Here is a 17,710-nt window from a genome sequence, read left to right on the forward strand (position 1 = left end):
TGGTATACAAACATTTTTATAGTCAAAAGATTTTGACATTCAACATTTGGGGCTTTTAAACATGCCACCAAATAAGACTTATATGCTTGGTATTTATATGCACCTTTTATCAACAAAAGTTTAGACTTTCCGTCATTATAGAATGAATATATAGCTGTAAACTTTTTTTGGAGGAAAATTCAATTTAGTACACCACCAAATTAGACCAATTACTTCACCTCAATAATTTACATCGTGGTTTAAAATCTCAAATTGTTGCCTATAAACCAAATGTCTGCACCCTAGTAAGCCATTTCCACAAAATAAATTAGACTCACAATGGGGAAGACTAAGCCTATGAAGAGTAAGGTGACATTTGGCTTACTTTTTTTTCAGCAAATCTAAGATGACATCGACTATAAGATGTATCATTATTTTATGTACCACTAAGATTAAACACTGCAAACCCAATTATCTTTATGCTTGTCATGAAAATGTATTAATTGGTTATAGCAGCCTTTTTAAATATCTTTAATTTGTTCAGCTTTATTTAGCAGTTTCTCCTGATTAAAATCAAATAGCTTTGAATTTGGAAGATAATTCTTTTGCACATAGCTTGTTGCATCTCCCTTGCTAAGATCACATGAAAATTTTGGTTGCTGCTTCCCAAGAAAATATATAATTTTGGTTATCCTTCCAACAATGAGTATTTGCTTCCTTGATTATATTAATGTCCTATTTTTACATGCTTTTTGAAGTAAACAGCAACATTTTATTTTGATGCCAATCATCTTTTAAAAGTTTTAGCATAATCTATTCTTTACTGAATGATAAAGAGGAGGCAACACATCATATTAAAACAAAGAAATAAAAGTTATCAAGTGGACTGTTTGTAACTCTAACAGTCCTCCATCAAATGATTTTCATGGAGGAAAAAATACGGGGTCACACTCAGGATCAGAATTGCGACCTAAATATCTTTTGTGGAGGACATAATTCAATCCCCAACAGTCTGCCCTTTGGATCTTCAAAACATTGTTCTTCCTATATGCAAAATACAATAATTCCTTCACAATATCCCCAAGCCCCTAATCCACTTTAGAAGAATGCTAAGTACAGAGGCATAGCAAGATCTGTTACAGGGTTGGTTCAAGACAGGGGCAAAATCCCTGTTCAATGGACTGTGAAACCTAGAAAATAAATTATCTGCTTCCAATATACCATGATGGTATAGCACAGACATCCCTAGTCCAGAAGAAAAAAAGTTAGAAGGCAAACAGGGGTCTGGATCCCAGCAGGGAATACTTCATTAAATTTCAAGGTCTTTAAGTTACCTGTGGATTGATGTTTGGTCCTCTGGGTCTAATGTAGCAGTAGCCTCACCCCTTCCAAGCACTTGCAGCAAGGCCATGCACTTCTCAAATACCGGAGGTAAGAGGCTTTCTCAGGTTATCCACAAATGCCAGGGTATAGGCCCAATCATCTCCCAGCACTGGGGTGGCTGCACTTCACACGACCCAAACTCCCTGAATAGAGGAGGAACTGCTGCCTACTCTGAGATCTTTTCATTTCAGACCTTTGTTTCCATGGCTCTGCGCTGAAGTCATTTTTCCTTCAATTCATCCCTTCTGTTTCCTTCCAGGCTGTCAGTGGTTCTCCTCACATAAATTTATAAGAACCTTGTTGGCTATGTGTGCAGTTCAAGTAGGTCCAAAGCAAAAATTTAATACCCCACATAGAACCCTGGCTTCTGGGTATCCCTGAAATGTCAGAGGTCATTGACATTGAGCCACGTCTGGGGCTAGTCTCAAAGTATGCTACCTAAACGAAAATTTCCAAAAGCTATCAGTTTCTGGATCCTTTGTGCCAAAGAGTTCAGTTCTCACCTCATTTATCCCTTTCCTCTCTCATTTTACTTTTTTAAGACATTTGTTACAGCAGCATCTAACTTTCCATTGCAAAAACTGTCTTAATTTCTCAGCAGCTAAAACAAATATCATACAATGGGATGGTTTAACAACAGGAAATGTACTGGCTAAGTTGCAAAGGACAGAAAGCTTGTTTCCTCCAGTGATTGCTATCTTCAGGTTGTCTGGCAACCTTTGGGGTTCCTTTTTTTTTCCATCACGTGGCAGCACCTGCTTCTTTCTCCTCTGGTTCTGAAGAGTTCCAATTTCTTAATAGTTCACACCCACAGGACTAAGGATTTGGACCTGAATATGCCTCCCATGGTGAAATGATTTCAATACTTAACACTTTATGGTTCAATTTTAAAGATAACACTAAGTTCAATAACTTGGCCAGAATTTCCTTAAGTATTCAAAATTCAGGCCTATTTACCATAAGGCAACCAATTAACGGCAGCTGAGATTCTTCCTGCCTTTTCCAAAAGTAGCTAGCATGCTTTGTTGCCATTTATCTGGAGGCTGACCCAAATGTGTAAACTTTCAGAAATTTACATCCTAGATTTAATTTGCTGTCACTATTGTTTCCTCTAGCTTTAGTTCAATCTCCTTTTCTTTCCTCAATATGCCACAGAACAGTTTTCAGAGTTAAGTATGGAACAGTTTACCTCGAGGAGATCCACTTTAAAGAAACGAAATATTTAATATGTGATGCTTCTTGTTAATCTACTTTTTCCTCATGTACTAATTTGTTTTGGAAATTATTCTTTTGGCTATAGCATTAAGTAACCTAAATAATATAAAGGTGAAAACTTACTTTTGGCAATTGAGCCCCAAGCTGCCAACCATTTCTAATTGACAGTAGACCACACAGTTGGTCCCAAGCCAAAGCTTGATTTCATGCAAGATTCAAAACACTTCAAGAGCTCTGAGCAGGGTTAATAATACTATATATTGCCCTCAATAGAAATTGACAGCTATTCTTAGCTAACAATTTAGACTTTACAGCCAATTCAAACAGAATTAACAACCTGGACTTAAACCCTCAGCTGAATTATGGGGACAATCCAAGAAAAACTCTCTAAAAGACTGTTAGGGAGAGAACAATAATAAACTAACAAGCTCAAATGTTATCTGAAATTGTAAATATATTAGTGGTCTAACCAAGGCCTCTGAGAAGCAAAGACCCGACTTCCAATACTTCTTTCTTTGAAAGCATTCAAATTCTTTCCATTTGCTGTTCTAGAAAAAAATTATCTTAGGTAGGATTACACTCATTTATAATAACAATGGCTAAAGCACAATTGGCTTAACACCTATTAGAAAAAAATGATCTCTATTTCCAAATCAAGGTAAAACTCACAAAAGACATTTGTTTCTTGGGAGCAGAAGTTATCTCAGAAGCATATTCATTTTACACAATTGCTGCCTATATTATTCCTCAATAAGCTTAGAAATCTTATTTCTAAATCAACAGGTATCAGACTTGATTTAATGCTAACTGATGCTTAAACACAAATAACCACATTCATTAATGTAGGAATAACTGTGAGTCAATAAAGGGAAAATTAATGTAAACCAAGTTTATTTTGCTTAAGTAGTGTTCTTAAAGCACTACAGCTTGGTAAACAATGTAAATTAGTATAAGTCATCTCAAAAGCCAGAGTTTTGTTTTGTTTGTTTTTTTAATGAGTTGTTAAAAAGATGCAGCCTATTCTAACAGGATAAATATTTTTAACCATTTCACTTCGAGTTAATGAAGGCTCACAAATGAGCAACACTCCTCATTGAGGAAAACAAAAAGCTGTTGTCGACAAGCGACAGCACACACACACAAAAACAAAAAGAACTGTGTAAAAATAACTAACTGTGTTCCCATATTTTTTGAAGTTGCTTTACAATGGGATGATATGCACATGATCTTGCTGCAAACCTGCCATACAGACTTGAAATACATGTAGTCTAGACAAACGATTCAGTTCAAGAGGTGCTAACTTCAGACGGTGCAGCACTATAATCCTTTTAACAACGCAATTTGTTTTACTCATTACCTTTTCTTCTAGACTTCTACAGGCTAGAAGAAAATGCTCCCTAATTAAAAATTGGTATTGTTTACATGAAAAATTGTATAATTTTGCAATAGAATTTACAAGTATATGCTCAAATTAAGTTTGTCTCCTCCCCCCATCCCAGCCACAAAATGGGCATGAAGTAAAATTTAAAAAATGCCTTAATTTTCAACTTCATGCAAACTAAATAAAGATGACCCAAACAAAAGCTTAAACAATGGAAGGATAATTTCACAGAAAAATTTTGTATACAAAAAACACATAAGAAAAAGGGCCACTAGGTGACATTTTAATTTACAAATTGGCATCATTTTGGTCGACAAATATCCATATGCTGTTTTCTTCTGCCACAAGAATTGTACAGAGAAAAAAACAGCATGACTTTTGATTTTAATCACACATTTCTTCTGGAATTTCATGTGGATTAAGGATGCCAGGGACAGACATTTGAAGTTTATGTTTCTCTTCTTGAGCCTGTCGAAGGGCTGTTTCTCGTTCTTCCAAAAACAGATCAGATGTATCTTCACCTGCAAACTCCTGCGAAAACAAATAGTTGAAACATCATAGTCAATTTCAGCTTGGGAAAATGACTTGTCTCGGGAAAAAACCAAAAAAAGCAACTTTTCCACACATTACAAGGAATATACACTTCAATCAAATGGTTAGGTTTTCAATTTCAGTATATTAGTATAATAAAATGTAGTTGAATTAAATTCCAGAGTTGTTGGTGTAAAGGAAAAATAAGTCACAAAAGAGACATAGGCAGTGTCACCCCACATATAATATATACTTCATAAATATATACATATATATAAAATGTATATATATAAATACATACTTCATAAATGAAGATATTTAGAAAGATCTAATTAAATCACGTATAGTTGTATCATCATCACCTACATAGGTGGATTTCATTTTCATATTTTTTGTATTCTGGGTCTATGAATTAATTTTTATACACTTAGCTAATGTTTTCACCATAAAAGAATTATTTACTGGAGGAATACATTTAAAAAAAAAATTTTTTTTAATATGGGCAGGCACCAGGAATTGAACCTGGGTCCTCTGGCATGGCAAGCGAGCATTCTTGCCTGCTGAGCCACCGTGGCCCTGGAGGAATATATTTTGAAGGCTTAGTTTTCCAAGATCTAATGTGATAGATTTTTTATTTAACAGTCACAGTTAATATCATTTACAAACTACTCAGTTCTATGAAACTTGTACATGTCTATAAAATAAAATGATTTCTTTAAAACAACAAAAATACTTTTTCCTACAAATCAGACTAAAGGAAGCATTATATAACAGCTATAAAAAAATAAGTTTCTATCTCCTAGCTCTCAGGTTCCCAATGGATTCCTCACTTTCTTAAAATGGACATAAAATCCTAAAAGAAACTGCCCATTTGTTTCCTTACCCCCATTACATTTCTTAAAAATGTCTGCGGGATTTAACCACCAATTTGACACTAGATATTTAGATGATTTAAAATGAATTATATTAATAATAGTGTTTCCAAAAACAACTTTTCAAAGCTAACTTTTTCTTAGCCCTGATTTATAGTTTTTCATTATGTAATCACTCTCAGATGCTTTGGGTAGTGAGACTGTATACTATAAAAATCCCACAGATTTTGCATTACAAATCATAATGATTAATTCCATATGATACAACAGTTAAAAGATCAGATTTACTTTTAATATTTCTGTAATTACAAATACATACCTTTATTTGTACTAGGAAATCCCTAAGATGTTCCTTGAATGCAGGAATATCCTGATTTAGGCTGAAAAGCCCTGTCACAAAGAGCTTAACTTGAGCACTACAAATCAAAATACAATGATTTAATAATCACTTAAAACAAACAAAATAACTGAAGAAAATTTGATTAAAAAAAATATTCACTCTTGCAGATGAGGGAATGCAGATTTAAGGAGATTAGCCACATATTCCTGAATAAACATTTGGTTGTTGACTGGATTTCCAGGATTTAACGGTGTACTGATTTTTCCTTCTTCTACCAAATTAAACATATATGCGAGAATTGATGCATGCATTGTTAAACCTGTTGATAAAAGGAAAATCATTAACTACAAGATGTAATAATAATTAAAACATATAACATTTTTATGGCTTTAAAGTTCTAACCAGCAGTATGTGAGGTGTCTGTCACAACAGAAAAGATGTGCTGAAGAATGTCACAAAAATACGTTTGATAGAAACTCTGAGCTGCAGCTTCTTCTTGGGCAACATTTTGTAAGAGTGTAAAAAGTATCTGTAAGCCTAAAAGAAATAGAACACCAATATAAATTATTATAGACTTAACATTTATATAGCATTTTAGCTCATGAACTATTCTAATTCAAAGCCTGTTCTCCCTTTTTAATGATGAACAATCACTCGCCTATTATCTTAAATTAGTAAAATGGACTTCAAATAGAAAGAATGCCTGCTTACTTACAGACTTATCATCTAAATAATGACCATTACCAACTTCCCATTATTACTGAAGGTTTAGTTGATTCCCTCTCAAAACAGCATAGCGCAACTAAGTAGATGTTCTTATCACATAAACCAATTATTTAAAAAAAAAACAAAAATCCCCTATCCTTAGTTGACCCTTACTATTGCAGAGGAAAAGCGTATAAGAGAACACTTCAAATTATTAATGAGGACGCAGAACCAATAAGTCTCTGAAGTGATTACCTTAAAATGTAGCTCTATTCCCAAGCTCAATAGCATCCTAACCATGGATGAAACTAGTAGATTGGCTCCATACTGTATATGCTATTTAGGCACTCAAAATTATGAAAACAAGTGAAGTGATGCCTAGCAATCTACAATATACATCTATCTATATCTTTGTTCCTATATGTAGTTTTTGGGTTGGTAGGCATATGAATAAAAGGATAATGTTTCCATATATCCACTTTACCTGTATCTGCAACATTCCTCATAGTATGCTTGAAAGCCCAAATAATGGAATCCAAAACAAGTTTGAACTGTGCAGGTGGAATAGCCAAGAATGCTGGGAAACAATGAGAATTGACAGCCTGAAGTAGTAAGAAAAAGTTTGTTCTGTGTTCAGGATATTCTTCAAAGTCCTAGAAATAGGTGGTGGGAACAAAACCGAGTTTCAATGCTTTAACTCAGTCAAACGGAAGGTAAACGTTTGGGATTGTGAATGGAATGTTCATTGAAAGGTAAACCTAAAGAAAATATAATTCACCTCTCACAGGACATGAAACTACTACACATATGAATTACCAAACTGAAGGTAAAGCTCACTAAATAGTAAGAGGATAGTAAAATGATTTGGCATATAAAAATTAAATTTGAGAATAAACCAAAGATCAAGACCCATATTTTTACCATGACAAATTTAACCTAATCTTTTATTCATGAACTCTTAAAAACTTATTGAGGAACTATTTAGAGTTTTTTGGTAGTATGAGATTACTATTATTCTTTGGATTGTGAAACTAACAAAGACTGGAAAAATAATTAGCCAAAATATTAACCATTGTGTAAATTTGTACATTTCACATCTGCATTTTTCCTTCTTTGATTTTGTTCTTCTTGGTTTCTCATGTCTGTATACAATATATTCACAACCATAAAACTGTAGAGGTAGCTATTCATTTATTTAAACAATACAACCAAGTTCTTACAATGCCCAAAGCAGCAAGTTTTCAATAAATGCTAGGTGTTCCCTGAATAAATATTACAATCTCTCCTACAAATAAATTCTTTTTGCTGTGAGGATTCTTTGTAGTAAATTACTTAAAAACTGATTAAGAATTTCCCTGATCTACAAGTTCAAATATTTAACTCTAAGGAAATAAAGCTAAGCTATATTTATAAATATCATTTAAACTTTAAGAAGTTATGAAGATATACCGCAAAACTTCCCATTACGTAAGTGAAACATAAATCACAAACCTTATTTATCATATTTAATGTGCATTCAAAAACAGCATCAAATATTTGAGGTATTTCAGCTGTTATATGTCCTCCTAACTTATTGACAATGATAGCCATGGTACTAAGCACTTCTGGTTCTCTAGCAGCTGGGACATTTCTCTGATAATCAATGAGAACTGCATCCAACAGAGGAGGAACAAAATTTTCAGCTACCTGTTGAAAAAAATACAAATTTAAGTTTTAAGCTAATTAACTTATTCACTGTTACCTGTATGATTTAGGTTGATCATCTGTGGAAATGGGAATAATCCTGTACTTAGGTTTTCCCACCTCAAAATTGCTTTTTAGGGCGGGCCGCGGTGGCTCAGCGGGCAAAGTGCTTGCCTGCTATGCCGGAGGACCTCGGTTCGATTCCCGGCCCCAGCCCATGTAACAAAAACAAAGAGAAACAAAATACAATAAAACAAGAAAATGTTTAAAGATGTTTCCCTTTCTTCCTTCTATCCTTCCTTCCTTCTCTCTGTCTTTCCTTTAAAAAAAAAAAAAAAAAAAAAAAAAAATTGCTTTTTAATAATTTCGTGTAAAAGAAACCAGAAATCATACAACAGGTCAGAGAGAGCTATGTATTTCAAATATACTCTCACAGAAAAGGAATTTGAGGCCCAAAATTAAAGGCAGCAGGATTCCAGGAGTACAGTAAATTTGGGGGATGTATGATCTAAAAGCAAAGAAAAGCCTTTCTAACCACAGTCGTATCAGTCTTAAATGGATAATGTCAACATGAACCCAAAACTACTCATTGGTAAAAATATTAATAAACAGAAATAAAAATAATCACCTATTCTATAAAAGGAACTAGAGCTATGCAGAAAAGACTGTGGTTCTGTAATCCTAAAATTAAGCAGTTCTACTATGGAAATAACCTTCATGTTTTCAGTAGGCCTTGGGATATTCTGATTTTTTGACTTGTGATAAACTATGTTTCATCTGATTTAAGATTACTAGTATCATTGGTGGCCTACTAAACAAGTTTATGAGTATTTGAAAGATGAGTAAAAAATTAGAATAGATTCTCATTTCTACTCTTGACACTATTCAACTGACATCATTCTTTCCCTATATCCTAAACCTTGCAGGTTATCTTTGAATTTGATATACTAACTTTCCACATAAATCTGAATTTGTATAACATAATAACCTTCTTTGTATCACTCCCACTGATGTTCCTGAAATTTGCCCAAGCTACTTTAAATTAGTATCTCCACAATTTTTTCAATTCAAACTACTTGGTACTTTCAAACATCAAGTTCAGCCCCGAATACATAACACTTCTATAAATCTTATATTTAAGGATATTTCCTATTGACCGTTTCTCTAGCGAACCATAGCTAATACAGCTATCTTAACACTTGTACTGAACAAGTTTCCTCAAAAATATTTCCTTAATACTGTGTCAAAAATTAGGGACTCCCTAGTCAACACACTTGCTCTTGTGGAGCTTATTAATGTAGTGGAGAAGCTTAGCCTACCTATACATGCCTAAGAGTTACTTATAGAGGACCTCTTTGGTTGCTCAGATGAAGCCTCTCTCTAAGCCCAACTCTGAAATCACTACCCTCTCGCCCCACGCCATATGGGACATTACATCCAGGGTGAAAGTCTTCCTGGCACCATGGACCAACAATGCCATCCTGATCAAGAGGGAGAAAAGAAGTGTAACAAATAAGGTATCAGTGGCTGAGAGAGTTAAGAGGCTATTCTAGAGGCTACTCTTATGTAAAGTTCTGTTAAACACTGTTATCTATGCCAAATACCAAACCAAAGCCACTCCTGCCAATCCTTAACGAATACCTAGGGACTTATCTGAGATTATACAAAGGTTGCACGCATTATGACTACTTTCCAGAAACCTACAACCTCCAGATAGGTTCTTAGGGCAAATAAGTCCTGAAACCCAGAGAGGCCAGCCTCTCTACAACACCAACTAGTTCCATTTCCTTATCTGTATTATAGATAGCCTGTTCCAACATGAAAAAGTTAGAATGGGCATAGCCCAAATATCCCTGAAGATTGGGAGAAAAATCAAGAGACCCTGTAGTTATACAGCAAAGGCACGCTTTAATAAACGAGTATGACTGCTGAATCATTATATTGATATCTCTTTCAGTTTCCAGTGTCTTGGAGCATGCTAGAAGTAAAAACCTAAAATTGTGGAATTGTAACCCATACCAAACTCTGAAATCTGTTCTACAACTAATTTTTGTTGTGGTATACTATAAAATTTATTGCTTTTTTGTATATACGTTATTTTTCACAATAAATATGTACTTCCTGAACAAGGGAATATTGAAAATTCAAAATAAAGAAAGTAAACAGTACATGTGTCAACCGCTATTCCAAGCAATTGTAACAATATATGATTTTTTACAGCACAAAGGCTCAAGAGAAGATGTTCAATAATACCTAACATGTAAAACTAATTCAATAAAAAAAAGAGTGAAGCAGGAGGATTAACACTTTCTGATTTTAAAGCTTATTACAAAGCCACAGTTGTCAAAACACATGGTATTGGCACAAAGAAGTACTGATCAATGGGACCAAATCAAGAGTGTGGAGATTGACTACCAGATTTACGGTTAATTATCTTCAACAAGGCTCTTGATTGCTAAAAGAATGAAGCAATCCAAGTGCCCAACAACAGATGAGTGGATAAACAAAATACAATGGAGTATTATGCAGCAGCAAGACAAAATGACATCTGGAAGCACCTAAAATTATCTATACAAAATAAAGATGACCAATCTTCTTAGCCACATCCTCCCACATTTCCTATCACTGACTAAAAAGCAACTTCTCTGGAAGATGTTAGATGATGATTAGTATTTTCAAGTGCTTCATGACTCCCATAAATTGAATGCTATAAAATAATCTCACATGAAAGCATATTATCTTTAAATTAGCTATAGAGAAAGTATATTCCAGATAATTCAGCATCAAATTAAAAAACAAAAAATTAGAACTCTCTTACTTACCATCTGTGGATCATTGGACCGGCTAACCCATCCAGATATTAACTTTAAGGTTTCCCTTTTTACTGTTCGCATACTTCTAATCAGCGGTTGCTTTGTAACCATCTCACCTGAGAAACAGAATCACATGAGATTTAATTTGACATTTAAAATTCTACAATGATAGAGATAGGTGCTTCAGATGCTGCTGAATACTAAATGCTTGAATTCAGGCAGTGAGGGGAGAACTGGTGTGCCATCTACATCATTTGATAAGAAATGAGAACATCCTACCATTAGCTTGGATAGCTGCTGAAATATTTTCGCTGAGGCACTTGTATACATTAAGCATATCTAAATAAATTCTTCCAAGTTGAATTACAAAGGGGTGGCCAACAGCTTTGCAAGCTCTCACATTTGTTTTCAATATGCTACCAAGTTGCTTGACTGTTTCAGGATCTTTAAGTATATCCACATTCTACAAAGAAAACAAATACCAAATAAAAGAGAACTGTCCATGTAATTACTAAAGCAAAAACACTACCTTCCTTTGTAAAAAACTCCTATCCTGTTTATAAACCTAAATGGTAAAAACAGGTTATTATTAATATATGCCTATCCTAATAATACAATGAATTATTTTCAATGCCCATCTAAACAGAAAATATACTACATAAAAATTTTTATGTGTAAAATCACTTGATCAGGCAAATACATATATCAAATTCTGAGTTCAGTCCTTTAAAAAATAATCTCACTGCTGTCTTCAATCCCATTAAAATTTTAAATGAAGATTAATAAAACTTACCTTGGTAGCCTGCTGGATTATACTGTCCCACACTTGATTAGGAAGTAGCATGTATTTTTCTATCAAATGTTCCTGTACTGTCTGGTCTGTTTGTGCACCGATCATGTACCCCACAGCTTCATAAAATGTATGAACCTATTTAAACAACAGACATTTTACTCATACTTTTATCCATCTCAATAACAATTTTAAAAAGAAACTACAAGTCAATTTACATTGCTGAAATTAATTTCTTAATTGTTAAGAATAATTTCGATTTGGTAGGACAATAATAGCCTAAAAAATTCCCAGTTTTTTCGACTCAATCTAGTAGTGACTCTCTTCATATTCCCATCAAGAATTCTGATTAAATCAGTGGTTACTTTCTAAAACTAGGCTTAGTGTTTTACATACCTGTTGAGGCTGAAGATCACAAATTATAGTGTTAATGTTGTTCAAAATCTCATCAATAAAAGGCATTACTTCTCCAACCTGAACCTGAACAAAATGTCTGCGGCATTTCTGAGCAATTTTAATGAAAGTATCACAAGCCATATCCTGGACTCCATCATGGGTCTCTAGCAAAAGAAAAACACTCATCTATTTTGTTCAACAAAAACAGTCATCAAAATAAATATATTAAGTGTAGAGATTTACCATGCATGAATTCAAATAGCTTATTAACCACAGTCTTCAAAAATTTCCAGTGAGCTCTCAAAAATCTTGGATATTGACCAACTATGTACATGATATTTGATGCAATGATAGCTTTATTATCTTTGCCTCTTTTCTGTTCACATAATCCTAATAGATCCTGAAAGATAGACAAATATAGATGATTTATAGTAATGAGATACACTTATTTAAAGGTTCTGATTTAGACGTACCATGCATACCTTTATAACGGTAACAAGAAATCTTTTTTCATCCTCTTCATGCATTGCTCCACTAATGGAACCTATTGCCCAACACAATGTATTCAAATTTTTCCATGACCACTCTGTACCATTCACTTGATTGTGAAGCTTCTCAGTCATTATTCTTTCTGTATCTACATAATCCAGATGAGTAAGATAAACTACAAAGGAGGAAAAAAGTCTCAGATGTTTCAAGCGATGAGGAAAAAAGATTTTTACCACGAAACTACAGCACATTAATAGACATGCTATTCAGATTCAGAAATTAAATATGTCCCTTTTCCTAAAAACTATTTACCACCCCCCTAAAAGTATAAGTTAATAATTTTATTACTTACCTAATGTTTCTCTCATATTCTTATACAAATTTATGGAATCTGTATCCTTCATGAATTCTCTTACAACTTCTCCTTGATCATTTTCTACAACCAATACTTCCTCAGGTTTAGCCATACGACTAACCATCAATAAACGGACCTATTCAACAATAAACCAATCAAGAAACGTATCAGAAAACTCTGAAAGCAACCCACATCACATTTAGAAAGGAAAACAAACAAAACATAAGTTATACACTCAACATCACCAGAGCAAACAAAATGTTATCACAAGAATTACAAAATACAAATATACTTAAAAAGTAACTGTCTTTTCAACTTTATTTAACATGAATCATGCAGAATACAATTTCCTAGATCCTGTTGCTAGAATGAGGACTATATTTTTTGCACTACTGCTCAAAAAACAACCCTTCATTTTCTAGTTTTCAACCTTCATATTGAAGTTGTTGGATTCTCTTAACTAACAAATCGAACAAATTAGCAAGAAAATAAAAGTATTTGCATTTAGCACACAAAAGCACACAGTAAGGAACAGGAAGAGCACTCAACCATCCATTGTAATGTTACCTTGGATAACACAGGCAAATAGAGCTGTCTCCTAGGAGGAACATCAAAATGTTGACTTCCAGATAGCAATGGAGAGGCAGATGTAGAAAACGGGCTCTCTCTATAGAGTTCAGCTGCCAAATGATTCCAGTACTCAAGACAAATTTTAAAGATTTCAGTTTCTTCCACTTCTGATACCAACAACATGTAGTGAAGGGCCTACATATATATATAATACCAAAACTATTATGATAATCCTCAGACATTATTAATCAACCTCAAATCCCTTTCACTTGCTACTTTAATGGGAAACAGAAATACATGCTTTATTTTGCACAACTCTGAGATTATTTATACAGCAGACTGTATATTTTCTAAGACCAAATTGTGCATTCCTTTGACATGCCCCGGAGCACCTACAAATCTATTCCATAGTTGTTGATCAATACATTTTAAATATAGTCTCTTATAAAGGTGCGGAGTTTAAAAGACCTTTTGTCATTTTATGCCAAAAGATAGTCTTCCCCAAGTGTCCTCTGACAGAAAAATGGATAAACAAAACATGGTTTAACTATAAGGGAAATTATTCAACCATAAAAAGGAATTTCATTACAATGTGGATAAACCTTGAAAACATTACACTAAAGTTAGCCTGATACAAAAGGTCACGCAGTAAGGGATTCCAGTTACATGAAATCCAGAATAGGTAAATCCATAGAGACATAAAGCAGACTAGTGGTTTCCAGGACTGGGAGAAGGGTTAACAGGTAAAGGGTCAGCTTTTGAATGAAATGTTTTGTAATGAAAATGTTTTGTAACTAGATAGAAGCAATAGTTATACAACTGTGAATAAAATCCCACTGAATTATACACTTTAAGATAGATAATTTTATGTTATATAAATTACACCTACATTTTCAAAAAGGTCTTCAGTTTTTCTGTCTTGGAGATGACTAGTGTAATATGTGATGGGGAAAATCTGTCATTTTTGAGTCACATCCTATTTTAAACTGGTGAAACAGAATCACTACAATCATATAATGGCACTATGTAAGACAGTGCTCCATTTAAGGAAGTGGTATATGTATGTTCTGAAATAAAACTGTCTCTCCAATGTGCCACTTTCATCTTAGCCAAGAGGCATCATACCACAGCATATACACCAATCTTGTAATACATATGGGACAATATCCCTTAGATTTCAATTTTCACTATGAATTATAGGCCTTGGAATTAGGTAAAACACAAAATCAGGGAACTCTTCTTGTAGCAGTAATTCAGAATTAACATGTATTTATAATATACACAGATAAGAAATCTGAAAAGACATTTTGGAAGATGAAACACTTTTTTTTAGGAGTTGTTTATATTATGTAGAAAACAACTTAAGAAGTCAAAATTTCCAAATCCTACCTCCATCAGAGTTTCCCTGAGATGTAATCTTTTTTCTATAAGTTGACCATGTTCTTTAAGAAAGGTGCAGAGAAACAAACTGAGATTTTGAATAAAGTTCTGTTCATCATCTTTTCCATTTGAGTATGCAAGTCGAATATTAGTATTTAAGGGAAGCATCTGCCAAATTTAAAAGGAGACCATTAGCCTGTCATTTTATAAAAAATAACTAGTAAGTCCTAAAATGCCATCATTCTTGTGGCAGGCCACAGTAGCTCTGCAGGCACTATGCTCGCCTGCCATGCAGGAGACCCAGGTTTGATTCCTGGTGCCTGCACATACAAAAAAAAAAAACAAAAACATCATCCTTTTACTAATATTAAACCATACAGAGTACAACAGTTTATTCTTCACTGAATTCCTTGGTCTACTACACACATCACCTATTCTTGAATCTTTGGGACCTAAATTCTTTTTTTTTTTTTAATTTTCAAAAAATGTTGCGGATGGTAAAGTAACACTTTCTGTCTTTATTACATCCTTTGAACTTCCCTATATCAGATCTGTCCCTGTGTTGGTATCATTAAAAACAGAAAAATTCACACAGCAACAATCATATACAGTAAATTAGAACTATGACATTACATTTTGGATCACTGTATATATACCCAACCAAAATATGTCACTGATATGAAGCAGTTGGTGTAATTTAGAGATAAGTCACTAAAACTCTAGACCTCAATTTCTCAATTTCCTCAAAATAAACCAAGTGAGTCCCTGAAGTGTCTCTCTTCTAAGTAGCTTATTCCAACAATATGGTTTTATTAAAAAGATTAATACCGATGGTATGACTTACAACAGTTTTTATTCAAAGCAGTATGTCCACAAATCTGTTTGAAATAAATCCTACCCGTTTTAGAGAACAAAACCAGTACATTAGGGCTGAAAACAATTGCTTCACTTAAGAGACAAGGTGAAGGTGAGTAACAGAGTTAGTATTAGATCCCAGGTTTCCCCTTGTTTGGCCAAGTTATGAAAAGACTAAGCTTATAAAATCTGTAGAAATAAGTCACACCATGGTACTCCTAAAAATTTCAAAATATCTCCAGAAAGCTCCTAATTTCTCATTTACCGAGTTTATGTAATAAAACATACAAAGATAGTTCAACCGTAACCCAACATTTTCTAAGGCACTAAATGGTTCAGTAATTTTCAAGATAGAGTTGTATTACCTGTTTTAGCTGAATCATTGTCAGTGTAAATAGTGTTACAAATTGCTCCTCATACTGGCTTACACTCACACCAGCAATCTCAGTGAGGCACTTCAGAGAGACATTTCGAAACATTGGAACATTCAGGAACTATTAAAAAAAGAAACAGCATATAATTCAATGGCTTAAAACACACTTTGTTTACAACTAACAATTAAACCAAGAATGGATTCAATAACTGAGAGCACAGGCATATGAGATAAGAGCAGATAAATGGGTATATATACTTTATTTTGTAGATATCATCTGAGGAAACCTCATTAGCAACTAAATGCTTTGAGGGAAAACTGTTTTTTTCCTCACACATCTAAAAAATACAAAATTGTTTAGTAACTTTCCAAAGACATACTATGTGATTTTTAGGGACAATTCAGTTACTTTGTGGTCTAAAGAGCACTCAAGATTTATGATTGCTCAGAATTCTCAGAAATGGGAAATACACTTTGGATTCATAAGGGTGGGGCAAGGGCGGGCCATGGTGGCTCAGCAGGCAAGAATGGTTGCCTGTCATGCCAGAGGACCTGGGTTCGATTCCTGGTACCTGCCCATGTAAAATAAATAAATAAATAAATAAGGGTGGGGCAAAACTGACTTTCATATTCTGTTCCTAAAAGGTATAAAAATGGCATAAGCATTTGTAGATGACAATCTGGACATACCCATCGACCTGATGATTGCATGTATAAAGATTTTACAAAAGAAATATTTGGATAAGAGAAGAAATAACCTGTGTATAAGAATATCCATCCCCTACAGTACTGATGTCAGTGGCAAAAAATTATTGTAACCTGCCAATTAATAATATGATGGCTCTAACAGAGTAAGTTCCTATTAGAATGGTAATACAGCATACAAAATCTAACACAGAAGTTTATAATACAGTCTACGTTTATCTAAAGTCCCAATTAACTACATAATTTATCCATTAAATCTGTCCAGAAAACATCTAGAAAGATAATACAACCAATTAGTTATAATAGTTATCACTAAAGGAACCATTAGAGGGTTTTACAAAGGAATTACCTGTTGCTGCTTGAAAGTCATCAGGGAAAAAAAGCTTTTCATTTTTTATGAACATCATTTACTTACCTCACTATAACCTATATACTCAGTTAAAAGATGGTAATATTAAAATTACAGTTGCTTGAATTTGTAAAATTACATAAAGTGGGAAAATCATAGGACTTCAAGACCCATTTCAAACAATTTCCAGCTTTAACTATGGAAGAGTGCTTAATTCTTCCAGTTTCTCATTTTAGAAATAACGTTGGTTATGATTATGAATGAGGAATGGTCTATCTATAAGAGATTGACAAATGAAAAGAATATAGGTCTATCAGTTAAAAATATAACTGAAATATATTAATTGTACCTTATAAATTAATGTGCTGATTAACTTGGTTTCAAAAATATATCCAAGTGGAATCCAGTTAAGAAATCTGAGCAATGTTTCCAAGGTTGCATGTACAAGTGGAGCATTCTGCGAATTTTCCTGCAACAAAAACATATCTGCAAGTATTTATCTTCCTATAATTATTTGTTATTTTTAAAAATTAAATTTAAAAATCA

At 33.6% G+C, this 17,710-nt stretch overlaps 1 protein-coding gene across 1 annotated transcript in view; it reads right to left on the reverse strand.

The window, feature by feature from the left end:
* Nucleotides 1-3,451: 3,451 nt before the first annotated feature.
* The window catches only part of XPO1 (exportin 1), a 46,490-nt gene continuing 32,231 nt past the window's right edge, over nt 3,452-17,710 (reverse strand). The window contains exons 9-25 of the mRNA XM_077134330.1: nt 17,514-17,633; nt 16,103-16,231; nt 14,892-15,050; nt 13,500-13,697; nt 12,930-13,068; nt 12,571-12,752; nt 12,332-12,488; nt 12,089-12,252; nt 11,696-11,830; nt 11,182-11,365; nt 10,912-11,018; nt 7,898-8,092; nt 6,891-7,059; nt 6,104-6,238; nt 5,861-6,020; nt 5,681-5,777; nt 3,452-4,489 (exon numbers count right to left, since the gene is read on the reverse strand). Coding sequence (XP_076990445.1) covers nt 4,343-4,489; nt 5,681-5,777; nt 5,861-6,020; nt 6,104-6,238; nt 6,891-7,059; nt 7,898-8,092; nt 10,912-11,018; nt 11,182-11,365; nt 11,696-11,830; nt 12,089-12,252; nt 12,332-12,488; nt 12,571-12,752; nt 12,930-13,068; nt 13,500-13,697; nt 14,892-15,050; nt 16,103-16,231; nt 17,514-17,633 — 2,577 coding nt within the window. The 3' untranslated portion in view covers nt 3,452-4,342. The remainder of the gene's footprint in view (nt 4,490-5,680; nt 5,778-5,860; nt 6,021-6,103; nt 6,239-6,890; nt 7,060-7,897; nt 8,093-10,911; nt 11,019-11,181; nt 11,366-11,695; nt 11,831-12,088; nt 12,253-12,331; nt 12,489-12,570; nt 12,753-12,929; nt 13,069-13,499; nt 13,698-14,891; nt 15,051-16,102; nt 16,232-17,513; nt 17,634-17,710) is intronic.

The sequence above is a fragment of the Tamandua tetradactyla genome, chromosome 17 (genome assembly GCF_023851605.1).
Source record: "Tamandua tetradactyla isolate mTamTet1 chromosome 17, mTamTet1.pri, whole genome shotgun sequence".
Classification (NCBI taxonomy): domain Eukaryota; kingdom Metazoa; phylum Chordata; class Mammalia; order Pilosa; family Myrmecophagidae; genus Tamandua; species Tamandua tetradactyla.